Raw genomic sequence first — 15,004 nt, 5'->3', positions numbered from 1 at the left:
TCTGTGCATGAGTGATGTGTATCTATGTATGTCAGTGTATATGACTGTATAGATTTGTCTGTTTATATGTATTTTTGTGAGTTTGTCTTTAAATATGTATATGTATGTGTACGTATCTGTGTATGTGTGTGTCTGCATGTGGATGGGGCCCACTGAGACTCTTCCACCCGGGGCCCACAAAAACCTGGAGCCGGCCCTGTGTTAACATAGCCTTAGGTGAACAGAGACAGTAGAAAACAATTTCCAAACAGATGTAAATGCCGGTGCTGTAACATGCCGCGACCTTACAAATACTGATTGTTGAGTATGAGACAAGAGGTCAGGTTGCACTGTACAGAGACCGGCATGATAGAAGTCAAAGGGGTTTTTAAAGCACCCGGACACTTTTTTTTTTTATTTAACAGTTTGTAAAAAAAAAAAGTGTTATTATAGGATTGGATTCTTTTTCTCCAGATCTGCAAGTGATCCGCAACATTTGGTTGCCTCCTCCATACTCTGGAACGTTCTACCTCAGCACATCAAACTCTCCCCTACCGTGGAAAGCTTCAAGAGGAACCTCAAGACCCACCTCTTCCAACAAGCCTACAACCTACAATAGCCCCCAGTCCAGTACACCACTGCGCAACCAGCTCTGTCCTCACCTATTGTACCATCACCCATTCCCTGTAGACTGTGAGCCCTCGCGGGCAGGGTCCTCTCTCCTCCTATACCAGTCTGTTTTGTAATGTTAATGATTGTTGTACATATACCCTCTTTCACTTGTAAAGCGCCATGGAATAAATGGCGCTATAATAATAAATAATAATAATAATAATAATTTGGGTCTGATGTGAATTTTGTCTCCCCCATTGCACTGAAAAAGAAAAATTCACAACCCATCCGTGCCCAATCTGCATGTGAAATTACCACACTGGATATTTAACAATCAGTGATCAAAGGTTAACGAAGAACCACAAGTTCAATTTTGTAAATTTTTCTTGGCCGCAGTTGACCAATTTATGATAGTCGAATGTTCAGTCCTTGTGTTTTTTCTACCAATATGTTATGTTGCATAGTCTGTCCTTTTTTTTGTTTTCCTTGGTCCCAGCGCTACTCCCATTGACCCCGGTGTGTTTAAATTAGCAGGAGACTGCAGAAAGGATCTTGACAATTTTGTTATCAGCTTTTTTGTCTAATACCACATGATGCGTGAAGGGTTTTTTTTTTAGATTTTTTTCACTTGGTTTTAACAGTGGCAATGTGATGGCCTTTATCTGTCATGCTAGGTACAGGGAAGGACCAAGTGATCGGCAAACGGTAAAGTAAGGGGACCCCTGTGTCTAGGGAAGGAGAAATGTTGACCCCTGACCTAACCTACAGCTGGTCGCTGGGGTCCCTCACCGCCCTTGATAGGTTCCTCACCTATACGCCGAGCCGGATCCCTGACCCTAGGTATCTCTAGTACTGGACCATAAATAGGGAACGGGTGGGATGAGCTCTTCGTGAACCCAACTAAAGGAAGACAAAAGGGGGACACGCGGGGGAAAAAGCATGAACTACTTATCCACAGATGACCCAGATGGAGTTCAGCAAAGCTTCAGCAACGATACTACAGATAAGAGCAAGCCACCTGCATGCAACCAGAACTAGAATGAACTGAATAATATCACCAGCACCAGTCCAGGGAAGAAGGAAGTATTTAAGCAGCAAGAGAATACTGATGATCAGCAGCTGGGTGGAAGGCGAGCTTCTGCTGGGTCCAAAAGAGGAAGCTACCTATACCAATGAATACTGATAGCAGGAACAACGGAAAGTCAGGGAGCATTCTGTGCAGCCAAACGCTGTGACCTTCTATAGCCAGAAACCACATGACTGTCTGTCACCCATGACATTATTGCTATAATGTAATACCTGTAGACTGGTGTGAGCCAAAAGCCAAAAATGGTTTTAACCTGCAAATATGGGGTTAATTTGCAGGTTAGTAGAACTTTGAACTTGCCTGGTTCTTGCCATTTGAGCCCTAATACTGGGTGAAAATTAACTTTAATCCTCCCGGAAGCATTCCAGCTTCAGTCATAGGGGCTGTGCTGGCCTGGGTTCAATCTTTGATCTGTGTATGGAAAGATTTGGCTGTAACTGGCCCCGCACTGACTGACCAATCCTCATTATTAGAACCAGCTGTGAGTCAGTGCCGGGGGCAGTTACAGCCCTCACTCTCCATACACTGAGCAGTGACTGAACCCACACCGGTGCCGCCCCTATGACTGAAGCCCAAACACTGCCAGGAGGATTAAAGTTAATTTCCTCCCAGTAGCAGGGCTCTAAGAGCACTAGCGGGGTCGGTTGAAAATGCAATTACCCTATGGATTAACCCCATATCTGCATGTTAATAGAATTTGTCACCTGACAGGTTTCTTTAAATATGCAGCCATTGTTTCTTTCATGTGACAGTTTTCTTTAAAGGGGCAGCCATTGTTTCTTTCTATGCTTGCTTTACATTTTTTATTCTAAACTTTGTAATAAGGGTTGTTGTTTTTTTAAATTCGTTGACGTGCAATTTATTCTCTGGATCTGCAAATGATCCTCAATATTCACAACATTGATCTTTGTTGTAAATTTTGGCTTTCCCATCGAACTCAAAAAGAAAAATACACCATAAATTGTTTGCCCAATCTGCATTGAAAATTGATGTACAAAATATGTCAAAATCATAACTGAGGGTCAATTTTTGTATGGAATATTGGTTGTGGATGAGATTTGTTTAAATATTAGCCACTTTTCTACTTCTATGCTCTGATGTGAATTTTCCACGTCTTAAGAAGACCTACGGTACTCCATTCTTTGTGTATTGACTCTTGGAGACCAGCGGGTCAGCAAAGATTTCTGCACAGAGGTCTTCTCCTATCTACCTCTGCCATTACTGCCTTATGTTATCTTTTGTTAAAAAAAAAGCAGACACATTACTCACCATAGTTTTTGAAGAGGTAATCAAAAGAAGGTATATCACCTCGAGCTAAGAAGTCATCGCCTCTGTCTATGAGAATTTCTTTCACAGCTTTGTATCCTGTGACCACTATGACTGGTCGGGAACCCAGGTAGACGGTGAACACTTCTCCATATTTCTCACTAAGCTGATAGGAGATGATAAATTATATATTGTCACATCCAAGTAATAAACTATGTTTCCTTAAATAAGGCCCTCTACAAAGCTGAGGCTTCTATTAGAGATAAAAAAAAACCTCTACTGCGTTCTAGGGCTATTAAACCAATGGTGAGGAGCACTATCGCTCTGTGAAATGTCAGCCATAATAAGAGCAAGAATTCTCTTTACACGATAGTCTCTTTACATGGCGGCCAGGCAAGAACAAGTGTTTGCATCTCTGGGTCAAGGCCCAAGGGATTATTCTAAAGCACATGTGATTAACGAATAATAGTGTCATAGGTTTATAAAGTTGACGATAGACATAAGTCCATCAGTTCAAACTATAGGCTGAAATGTTGATCTGAAGAAGGAAAAAACTCCATGTGCTACCTGGAAAAATCTCACAAATTACTTTAAACACTCCATTCGTCTCAGACTAAATGACATCCCACCATATTTATGGTTTGAGTGGGTGAGAGAGATGAATGGATGAAGTAGAGATGAAAGGATGAGCAAGAAATGAGTGGATGGGGAAGAGATGAACGGGTGAGGTGGAGATGAATGGATGAGGTAGAGATGAATTGACAGAGTAGTGATAGTTAAAATGAGGAGATGAGGTAAAGAGGAATGGATGAGGAAGAGATAAGTGGATGATTTAGAGATGAATGGATGTGGTAGAGAGGAATGGATGAGGTAGAGATGAACAGATGTGATAGTGATAGCAAAAATGAGCAGATGAGGTAAAGATAAATGGATGAGGTAGTGGTAGAGATGAGCAGATGACATAGAGATGAGTAGATTAGGTACAGAGGAACGGATGAGGTAGAGATGAATGGATGTGGTAGAGATGATCGAATGTGGTAGAGATGAGTGGATGAGGTAGAGATGAGCAGATGAGGTAGTGGTAGAGATGAACAGATGATGTACAGATGACTGGATGAGGTACAGATGAACGGATGAGGTAGAAATGAATGGATGTGGTAGAGATGATCGAATGTGGTAGAGATGAGTGGATGAGGTAGAGATGAGTGGATGAGGTAGAGATGAGTGGATGAGGTCGTGGTAGAGATGAACAGATGACGTAGAGATGAGTGGATGAGGTACAGATGAACGTATGAGGTAGAGATGATTGGATGTGGTAGAGATCATCGGATGTGGTAGAGATGAGTGGATGAAGTAGAGATGAGTGGATGAGGTAGAGATGAGTGGATGAGGTAGTGGTAGATATGAACAGATGACGTAGAGATGAGTGGATGAGGTACAGATGAACGTATGAGGTAGAGATGATTGGATGTGGTAGAGATCATCAGATGTGGTAGAGATGAGTGGACGAGGTAGAGATGAACCGATGGGCATGATATGAACCAATGAGGTAGAGATGAGTGGAGAAAGAGAGAGATAGAGACAGAGAGTTAAAAAACCAGATAGAAAGAGAGATAGAGAGAGGACTTTGCTGACTATAAGAGCTTATACTTTACAGGAGAAAGTCTTACCCAGTGACTCTGGAGATGGAAAATATCTCTGACATATAATTTGTGCTCCATTGGGAAGTACGGACCTGTGATGGCCGAGATACTGACCACCATGTGCTATGATATCTGGTAATATTAGGTTTTCCCTTACCAGCATCACAGTGCCAGCCACATTGCCCCACAACAGCATAGTGCCCCTTCCCAAAATAGAGCCTCCTTTAATTTCTCAGCCATAGTGCCCTTGTTATCTTAGCTGGAGCAGTAGTCATTTCTCTGTATTGAGCTACTTACTATCACTCTCTGGTGAAATATTAGACTCGATGAACACTTACCTTCAGTAGAGATGTCACTATGTCTGCTTTGCTTAGCTGTAGATAGTTGCCCAATATTGGCAGTGGGGTAGGTCCAGGCGGCAACTTCGCTTTTCTCCAAAAATGCTTCAAGCTTATGAATAAAAGGAGACAAAACATCACCATCGTAAGAAGAGGAACATCTTCTAGGAAATGCATCATGGCTGCTGATAATTTTCTTATTCTCCAAGATAATTATGTACCTCTGCTTGGAGAAGGCTCTTTTCTTATTAAGTAAGAGCAATTAGGCAATTAGTCCTGTGGGCGGGGTTAGTGTTTTCTCATATGTCTTGTTTTCTGTGTACTTAAAGTGTAGAAAGTTTATTTAAGTGAAGTTCTGGTTTGGAGCTCCTTGAGGGGTTCTGCGGGAGACATTGTGTTTATTGATGTGTGCTCACCTTTTGCTAACCTTCCAATGTAGAAACACAGTAGCCAAGAATCACGGACAAGGACCTATTACAAATAAAATCTGTACATATTAATAACATTACTACTGGAAAAATGCTGCCATTTTATGTATTCTGATAGAGTGTAATGTGGTTCCCCCGTGATGCCGTGAATGACCGGTCGTGATGAGTAGAGATGAGCGAACCCGAACCGTAAAGCTCGGGATCCATACGGAACACCTTGTGTTTGGTACTGGACACAGACTTTTGATTGTACGACCAGTTCTTGTTTGGGTTTGTCACCCGAGTAAAGCTTGTTGATAGGTTGAAGAGCAGCTTTTAGGCTGTGGTTAATTCTGAAGCCATCGAAGTCATGGCTGTGATTGGCCAGGGAAATCACTGCAAAAAATAAAAAATGACATGGGCTACAAATGAAAGTTAAATGGTAGTTAGAGCAGGATACTTATACATACCGTGTTTCCCGCAGGATCACGTTGCAGCCAGACTCTCGTCCAGGCCCTCTGATTAACCTTTATGAATATTCATTGCTGACCCCACCCACCCTCTTTGCCAGTGTTTATGATTGGTTACAAACTGCTATACATGCCCCCCACCCTGTGTCCACGTTTATGATTGGTTGCAGTCAGTTTGCTGTATAATAATTTAAAAATAAATAATAAATAAATGAGTTAGGATCCCGCCATATATTGATATCCAGCGCAGGTAAAGCAACAGCAGCGGGCTGTAGCCCCCACCTGTGAACTTTACTGTGGCTGAATATCAAAATAGAGGGGAAAAAAAAGATGTAGGGTTCCCCCTCATTTTTGATATCCATCACGGTTATGCAGACAGGTGGGGGCTAGTGTTTTCAGGATGGGAGATACCATGGATATTGGCTCACTCCAGTCTGAAAATAGCAGCTCACAGCTGCCCAGAATTGTCGCATCCATTACATGCGACAATTCCACTCTTTACCTGGCTAATCCCAATTGCCCTGGTGCGGTGGAGATCAGGGTAATATAACGGGTTAATGATAGCTCACAGCTGCCACTATGCCCTAGATTAGTGATGGGAGGCGTTTATGAGACCCCGCCATTACAAATCCGTAAGTGACAAGAAATAAAACAGAAAAACAGAAAAAAATCTTTATTTGAAATAAAATACCCATACACTCTTTCAGCCCTTTATTAACACCCAAAACACCCTTGAAGATCCAATGTAATCCGATTCTGGTACACCTGGAGCCTGGAGAGAGGGGAAACACATCCACTCTTTTCACTCTCCGGGAAACACTGAGAGTAGCATGGGGAGCTCAAACATGACCTCTGCTGAACTGAGTGATGTCACCTGCTCATAGCTGGGTCCTCCGTTGGCCGGTGATGTCACTCAGTTCAGCAGAGGTCACACCTGGACTCCCTCCGCTGCTGTTGGAGCCTGAGGAGAGCAGACGTGTTTCCCCTCTCTCCAAGCTTCGGATGTAGCAGAGTTGAGGATCGTCTTGAGACTTTGTCTGGATTATGTCGGATCTTCAAGGGTGATTCTGGGGTTCATAAAGGCGTGAGAAGGGGTGTGTCCAATCTATCAAAATATAAAATAAACTAATCTGATCGGTAAAGGGAGTAGCGAGAAAATTAAACAAACAGCCAGAATTAAGTTTTTTTGGTTGCTGCAACATTGCAATAAAATGCAATAAGAGCCAATCAAAACATCATATCCACCCAAAAATTATATCAGTAAAAATATCAGCTCCGTGCACAAAAATAAGCCATCCCTGAGCATAGATCCCAAAAAATGAAACATTACGACTGTAGACTATGTTTTGAGGGGAAATTTAACCCCACGCTTTATAGTTATTTGACAAAAAAAATGCTTACTAACTGTTGGATGTGTGAGAAAATATATTGACCGGCCTATAGCAACCAATCACAGCTCTGCTTCTATTTTGCTACAGGTCAGTAATAGGAGCTGTGATTGTTTGCTATAGGCAATGAAGGACATTCTCAGGATAAGACTGCTTATGTGTCAGTTAATATGATTTTGGTGGTGAGAGGGGAAGTGGGAGAGAGATAGGGAGAGTAGGAGAGAGAGAGGGAGAGAGAGAGGGGGAGTGGGAGAGAGGGAGAGTGAGAGAGAGAGAGACGGAGAGTGGGAGAGAGGGAGAGTGAGAGAGAGGGATAGTGGGAGAGAGAGAGAGACGGAGAGAGGGAGAGTGAGAGAGAGGGATAGTGGGAGAGTGGGAGAGAGAGGGAGAGAGGGATAGAGTGTGGGAGTGAGAGAGAGGGGGAGAGGGAGAGAGGGAGAAAGGGGGAGTGAGAAAGAGGGAGAAAGGGAGAGATGGAGAGGGAGAGAGAGAGGGAGAGTGGGAGAGAGAGAGAGTGAGAGAGAGAGAGAGAGACGGAGAGTGGGAGAGAGGGAGAGTGAGAGAGAGGGATAGTGGGAGAGAGAGAGAGAGTGAGAGAGAGAGACGGAGAGTGGGAGAGAGGGAGAGTGAGAGAGAGGGATAGTGGGAGAGAGAGAGACGGAGAGTGGGAGAGAGAGGGAGAGTGAGAGAGAGGGATAGTGGGAGAGTGGGAGAGAGAGGGAGAGAGGGATAGAGTGGGGGAGTGAGAGAGAGGGGGAGAGGGAGAGAGGGAGAAAGGGGGAGTGGGAAAGAGGGAGAAAGGGAGAGAGGGAGAGGGAGAGAGAGAGGGAGAGTGGGAGAGAGAGAGTGAGAGAGAGAGAGATGGAGAGTGGGAGAGAGGGAGAGTGAGAGAGAGGGATAGTGGGAGAGAGAGAGAGACGGAGAGAGAGGGAGAGAGGGAGAGTGAGAGAGAGGGATAGTGGGAGAGTGAGAGAGAGAGAGAGACGGAGACTGGGAAAGAGGGAGAGTGAGAGAGTGGGAGAGAGAGGGAGAGAGGGATAGAGTGGGGGAGTGAGAGAGAGGGGGAGAAGGAGAGAGGGAGAAAGGGGGAGTGGGAAAGAGGGAGAAAGGGAGAGAGGGAGAAAGGGGGAGTGGGAAAGAGGGAGAAAGGGAGAGAGGGAGAGAGAGAGGGAGAGTGGGAGAGAGAGAGAGTGAGAGAGAGAGAGACGGAGAAAGGGAGAGAGGGAGAGTGAGAGAGAGGGAGAGTGGGAGAGTGGGAGAGTGAGAGAGAGAGACGGAGAGTGAGGGAGAGAGGGAGAGAGAGAGAGGGATAGTGGGAGAGTGGGAGAGAGAGAGAGACGGAGAGTGGGAGAGAGAGGGAGAGTGAGAGAGAGGGATAGTGGGAGAGTGGGAGAGAGAGGGAGAGAGGGATAGAGTGGGGGAGTGAGAGAGAGGGGGAGAGGGAGAGAGGGAGAAAGGGGGAGTGGGAAAGAGGGAGAAAGGGAGAGAGGGAGAAGAAGAGAGAGAGGGAGAGTGGGAGAGAGAGAGAGTGAGAGAGAGGGATAGTGGGAGAGAGAGTGAGAGAGAGAGAGACGGAGAGTGGGAGAGAGGGAGAGTGAGAGAGAAGGATAGTGGGAGAGAGAGAGACGGAGAGTGAGAGAGAGAGGGAGAGTGAGAGAGAGGGATAGTGGGAGAGTGGGAGAGAGAGGGAGAGAGGGATAGAGTGGGGGAGTGAGAGAGAGGGGGAGAGGGAGAGCGGGAGAAAGGGGGAGTGGGAAAGAGGGAGAAAGGGAGAGAGGGAGAGGGAGAGAGAGAGGGAGAGTGGGAGAGAGAGAGAGTGAGAGAGAGAGATGGAGAGTGGGAGAGAGGGAGAGTGAGAGAGAGGGATAGTGGGAGAGAGAGAGAGACGGAGAGTGGGAGAGAGAGGGAGAGAGGGAGAGTGAGAGAGAGGGATAGTGGGAGTGTGAGAGAGAGAGAGAGACGGAGACTGGGAAAGAGGGAGAGAGACGGAGAGTGAGAGAGTGGGAGAGAGAGGGAGAGAGGGATAGAGTGGGGGAGTGAGAGAGAGGGGGAGAAGGAGAGAGGGAGAAAGGGGGAGTGGGAAAGAGGGAGAAAGGGAGAAAGGGGGAGTGGGAAAGAGGGAGAAAGGGAGAGAGGGAGAGGGAGAGAGAGAGGGAGAGTGGGAGAGAGAGAGAGTGAGAGAGAGAGAGATGGAGAAAGGGAGAGAGGGAGAGTGAGCGAGAGGGAGAGTGGGAGAGTGGGAGAGTGAGAGAGAGAGACGGAGAGTGGGAGAGAGAGGGATAGAGGGAGAGAGAGAGGGATAGTGGTAGAGTGGGAGAGAGAGAGAGAAGAGACGGAGACTGGGAAAGAGGGAGAGGGAGAGAGACGGAGAGGGAGAGAGTGGGAGAGAGAGGGAGAGAGGGATAGAGTGGGGGAGTGAAAGAGAGGGGGAAAGGGAGAGAGGGAGAAAGGGGGAGTGGGAAAGAGAAAGAGAGGGAGAGAGGGAGAGGGAGAGAGAGGGGGAGTGAGAGGGAGAGAGAGAGAGAAAGAGGAGGAGGAGTGGAAGAGAGGGAGAGTGGGAAAGAGGAAAATAGAGAGAGAGGGGGAGAGGGAGAGTGAGAGAGAGGGAGAGAGACTTAGTTACTATCCGAGGATAGGGACATATACTGTATATCAAGATGGGCAAAGAAACGGGGACATATATACCAAAAAGGGGCCCCAGGATGGTGGACATATATACCAGGAAGTGGCCCAGGATGGGGACATATATTCCAGGAAGGAGCACATATATACCAGGATGAGGGACATATATACCAGACTGGGAGACTTATATATACTAGGAAGGGCCCACAATGGGGGATATATATACCAGGAAGGAGCCCAGGATGAGGGACATATACACCAATAAGGGGCCCAGGATGTGGAAAAAATATTCAAGGAAGGGACCCTGGATGGGGTACATATATACCAGGAAGGGGCTCAGGATGGGGGACATACATTCCAGAATGAGGCCAGGATGAGAGACATATATACCAGGATGGGGGAGATATATACCAGGATATGAGACATATTTGCCAGGATGTGGACACATATACAAGGATTGGAGACATATATACCAAGATGAGCCAGAATGGAGTACATATATACAAGGATGGAGACAGATATATCAGGAAGGGAAACAGATATTGCAGGATGGGGGACATATACCAGGATAGGAAATATATACCTGGATGGGAGACATACTGTATATAACAGGATAAGGACATATATACCAGGATGGAGGTCAAATATACCAGGATGGGAGACATATGTACCAGGATGGGGACAGCTATACCAGGATGGGGACATATATATTAGAAAGGGGCCCAGGATAAGGGACATTACTTCATAATGAAGGGGGAGGGGGGCAACTTGTATATTTTTATGGGATTTCGAATGCTACAATGGCTCAAACATTTGACCAACATGAGGGGGGTGGGGGCCAGATTCAAATCTTGCAACAGGGCCTATTGAACTCTAATTATGCCACTGGTGTGGGGCCCTGATACAGTGTAGGGGCTAATGTGGGGGTCATTATACAGCATGGGAACTAATGTGGAGGCCATTATACAATGTGGGAACTAATGTGTAGGTCACTATACAACGTGGGAGATAATGTGGGGCATTATAAATTGGGGGACTACTTTAGGGGTCATTATACATTTTTGGGGCTACTTTAGGGGCCCTTATACAATGTGGGGGCTACTATGGAGGTCATAATACAATGAGTGGGCTACTGTGGGGACCATTAAACAGTGTGTTGGCTACTATGGTGGCCATTATACAATGTGTGGACCATTGTTTTGGGGGAGCTGTGGGCCCATCATACTATGTATAGTGGAGGTGCACCTGCATCATACTGTGTATAGGGGAGGTGTAGGATCATCATATTGTGTATGGGGGAGGTGTAGGATCATCATACTGTGTATGGGGGAGGTGTAGGAGCATCATACTGTGTATAGGGGAGGTGTACAGGTATCATACTGTGTATAGGTGAGATGAATGGAGATGAAGGAACATCATACTTTGTATAGAGGAGCTGTGGGCCCATCATACTGTGTATAGGGGAGGTGTGGGAGCATCATACTGTGTATAGGGGAGCTATGGGAACATCATACTGTGTATAGGGGAGGTGTAGGAGCATCATACTGTGTATAGGGGAGATGGAGGGGAATCATACTGTGTATAGGGGAGGTGTAGAGGCATCATACTGTGTATAGGGGAGCTGTAGGAGCATCATACTGTGTATAAGGGAGGTGTAGAGGCATCATACTGTGTATAGGGGAGCTGTAGGAGCATCATACTGTGTATAAGGGAGGTGTAGAGGCATCATACTGTGTATAGGGGAGCTGTAGGAGCATCATATTGTGTATAGGGGAGGTGTGGGAGCATCATACTGTGTATAGGGGAGCTATGGGAACATCATACTGTGTATAGGGGAGGTGTAGGAGCATCATACTGTGTATAGGGGAGATGTAAGGGCATCATACCGTGTATAGGGGAGGTGTAGAGGCATCATACTGTGTATAGGGGAGCTGTAGGAGCATCATACTGTGTATAAGGGAGGTGTATAGGCACCATACTGTGTATAGGGGAGCTGTAGGAGCATCATACTGTGTATAAGGGAATTGTAGAGGCATCATACTGTGTATAAGGAAGGTGTAGGAGCATCATACTGTGTATAAGGGAGGTGTAGGAGCATCATACTGTGTATAAGGGAATTGTAGAGGCATCATACTGTGTATAGGGGAGCTGTAGGAGCATCATACTGTGTATAAGGGAGGTGTAGAGGCATCATACTGTGTATAGGGGAGCTGTAGGAGCATCATACTGTGTATAGGGAAGGTGTAGAGGCATCATACTGTGTATAGGGGAGGTGTAGAGGCAGCATACTGTGTATAGGGGAGGTGTAGGAGCATCATACTGTGTATAGGGGAGGTGTAGGAGCATCATACTGTGTAGAGGGGAGGTGTAGGAGCATCATACGGTGTATAGGGGAGGTGTAGGAGCATCATACGGTGTATAGGGGAGGTGTAGGAGCATCATACTGTGTATAGGGGAGGTGTAGGAGCATCATACTGTGTATAGGGGAGGTGTAGAGGCAGCATACTGTGTATAGGGGAGGTGTAGGAGCATCATACTGTGTATAGGGGAGGTGTAGGAGCATCATACTGTGTATAGGGGAGGTGTAGGAGCATCATACGGTGTATAGGGGAGGTGTAGGAGCATAATACTGTGTATAGGGGAGGTGTAGGAGCATCATACTGTGTATAGGGGAGGTGTAGAGGCAGCATACTGTGTATAGGGGAGGTGTAGGAGCATCATACTGTGTATAGGGGAGGTGTAGGAGCATCATACGGTGTATAGGGGAGGTGTAGGAGCATCATACGGTGTATAGGGGAGGTGTAGGAGCATCATACGGTGTATAGGGGAGGTGTAGGAGCATAATACTGTGTATAGGGGAGGTGTAGGAGCATCATACGGTGTATAGGGGAGGTGTAGGAGCATAATACTGTGTATAGTGGAGGTGTAGGAGCATCATACTGTGTATAGGGGAGGTGTAGGAGCATCATACTGTGTATAGGGGAGGTGTAGGAGCATCATACTGTGTAGAGTGGAGCTGTACATGGGGGACTCAGGGGATATTATTTAATGTTACGGGGACACTTAAGAACCATTATTGTTATGGGGCACTGAGGGTATTGTGACTGCAAAGGTGCACAGGGGGCAATTTTCTAAGGGGTAATTTTAGTGTTCAGAAGAGGCAACTTACTATGTAAGAGGCACAGCGGTGGCATTACCATGTGGGGCAGTGTGAAGAGCACCATTATTGTACCACACAACAGGGCCAGTAATAGGGACACATATGGCAGCAGCGTCTCAGTATTGGGGTGACCGCAGGATGAGAAGTTTGTGTAGGTTGGATATAGACGAGGACAGTGCTGGAAATGTGAGCCATAAGATGCGTCTTTGCTGTAATCTCTGCAGACGAGTCGTGGCTGGAGGAAATTTCATGGTGGTCTGGGCCAGAAGGAGAAGATGGAAAAAGTGACCGATCCCATCAGAAAGAACATCACAGTCTATAACTGTTCTGTAATCTCTTATATGTTCTGTAGAACTGATATCTACCACTGTATGATCACCATATAGCGGTAATATTGGTGGAGGCCTTTGTATAGAGGCTTGATATCCAATGACAGCCAAGTCATGCTGAGGTTCCCATATGCCCATATAATCAGTCTGCACCACCAGAGTTGTTACCTCTGTTACCTGCCTAGATGCCCACTCAGATGTTTCGCCCCCCTGAGCTGCCCCTCGGGCTCTGCTCTTTTTCCTTTGAGCAATGAAATCACTTTATGCTTCATGTATATAACGGCATTTCACATTGCCCCATGAATTTTCTGTTTCCCCTTTTTCTTTGGGGTTTATAATGTGTTTTCTTTGATACATTTTCATTTATACCGTCTGGGCAAGTGTGCCATTTCTTTTTCTCCGCAGCATCTATATGCTTTTTCCGTATTTCCTCTGACTGATAGTTTCTAGTTCAGCCGCTTCTCACCGCTCTTCAGGGACATCTTGTGGTCATTACTGGTAGTACACTTATCTTTCAATATATATTATGTATTATTTTTCAACAAATACCGTGTTTATCCGAAAATAAGACAGCATCTATATTATTTTTTGCTCCTAGGGCTTATTTTTAGGGGAGGTCTTATATTTTCCCATGAACAACAATGCACGTTTATTCTTGAACAAAAAAAATTCAACATTTTTTGAAATCTAATCATCATCACATTCTGGAACATCAACATTTTGTGTTCATCCTATTCCTGGCTCAGATGCACATTTTCTTATCTGATCCGCTGTTCTCGTGGTGCAGAACCCGTCCTATAGTAGTGGGGACATATTAGATTTATAAAGGGTTAAATTACCTGCTTAAATGTATTATTCTCTATGTACTGCTAAGTTTACCCCCAAAAGAAAGCAGACACCAGTAAAAGAATCGCACTTTCCAGATCCAGAACAATTAGAGTTGGCAAGTGAATGGGCTCTCACATACAAATCTGTGCCACTGTCAAGTCCCCCTGCGTTCTACAGCGGTTGGCTCCCCCTGGTGACTGGAAGCAGTATCACACACATGGAGTGACCCTGGTACCTGATCTCTTTGTGAGAGCTGCAGTGCAATGCAGCTGGAATGGCGAGGGACCTGACAGTGATGCAGATCTCTGTGTGAGAGGCCATCCACCATCGGTACTTTAGAATTGTTTGAGGTCTGGTAAGTGCAAAAATGCATTTTTTTTGAGGGGGGGGGTGTCGGGGTGTCTGTTTTTTGGGGGGGGGGGTCTTTGCTTTCTTTTTGGGAATGTCTGCTCTTTTGATGAAGAGTCCTGCTGTATTTTTTTTAATTTGTTTTAGTTGCTTGGACACTTACTTATGGAACCACAGTCAGGGCTTATTTTTGAAGTAGGGCTTATTTTTGGAGTAGAACTTATATTTGAAGTAGTGCTTATTTTTGGAGTAGGGCTTATTTTTGGAGTAGGGCTTATATTTGAAGTAGAGCTTATATTTGGAGCAAGGCTTATATTTGGAGTAGGGCTTATTTTTGGAGTAGGGCTTATATTTGAAGTAGAGATTATATTTGAAATAGGGCTTAATTTTGGAGTAGGGCTTATAATTGGAGTAGGGCTTATTTTTGGAGTAGGGCTTATTTTTGGAGTAGGGCTTCTTTTTGGAGTAGGGCTTATATTTGAAGTAGGGCTTATATTTGAAGTAGGGCTTATTTTTGGAGTAGGGCT

The 15,004-nt window shown here is 45.5% G+C and overlaps 1 protein-coding gene across 1 annotated transcript in view; it reads right to left on the bottom strand.

Moving 5' to 3' along the window:
* The window catches only part of LOC142251060 (cytochrome P450 2G1-like), a 48,679-nt gene extending 43,577 nt beyond the window's left edge, over positions 1-5,102 (bottom strand). Inside the window, exons 1-2 of the mRNA XM_075323561.1 lie at positions 4,926-5,102; positions 2,948-3,110 (exon numbers count right to left, since the gene is read on the bottom strand). Coding sequence (XP_075179676.1) covers positions 2,948-3,110; positions 4,926-5,102 — 340 coding nt within the window. The remainder of the gene's footprint in view (positions 1-2,947; positions 3,111-4,925) is intronic.
* Positions 5,103-15,004: the final 9,902 nt, after the last annotated feature.

This window comes from Anomaloglossus baeobatrachus, chromosome 9, assembly GCF_048569485.1.
Source record: "Anomaloglossus baeobatrachus isolate aAnoBae1 chromosome 9, aAnoBae1.hap1, whole genome shotgun sequence".
NCBI lineage: Eukaryota > Metazoa > Chordata > Amphibia > Anura > Aromobatidae > Anomaloglossus > Anomaloglossus baeobatrachus.
This window is presented reverse-complemented; position numbering and strand designations above follow the sequence as displayed.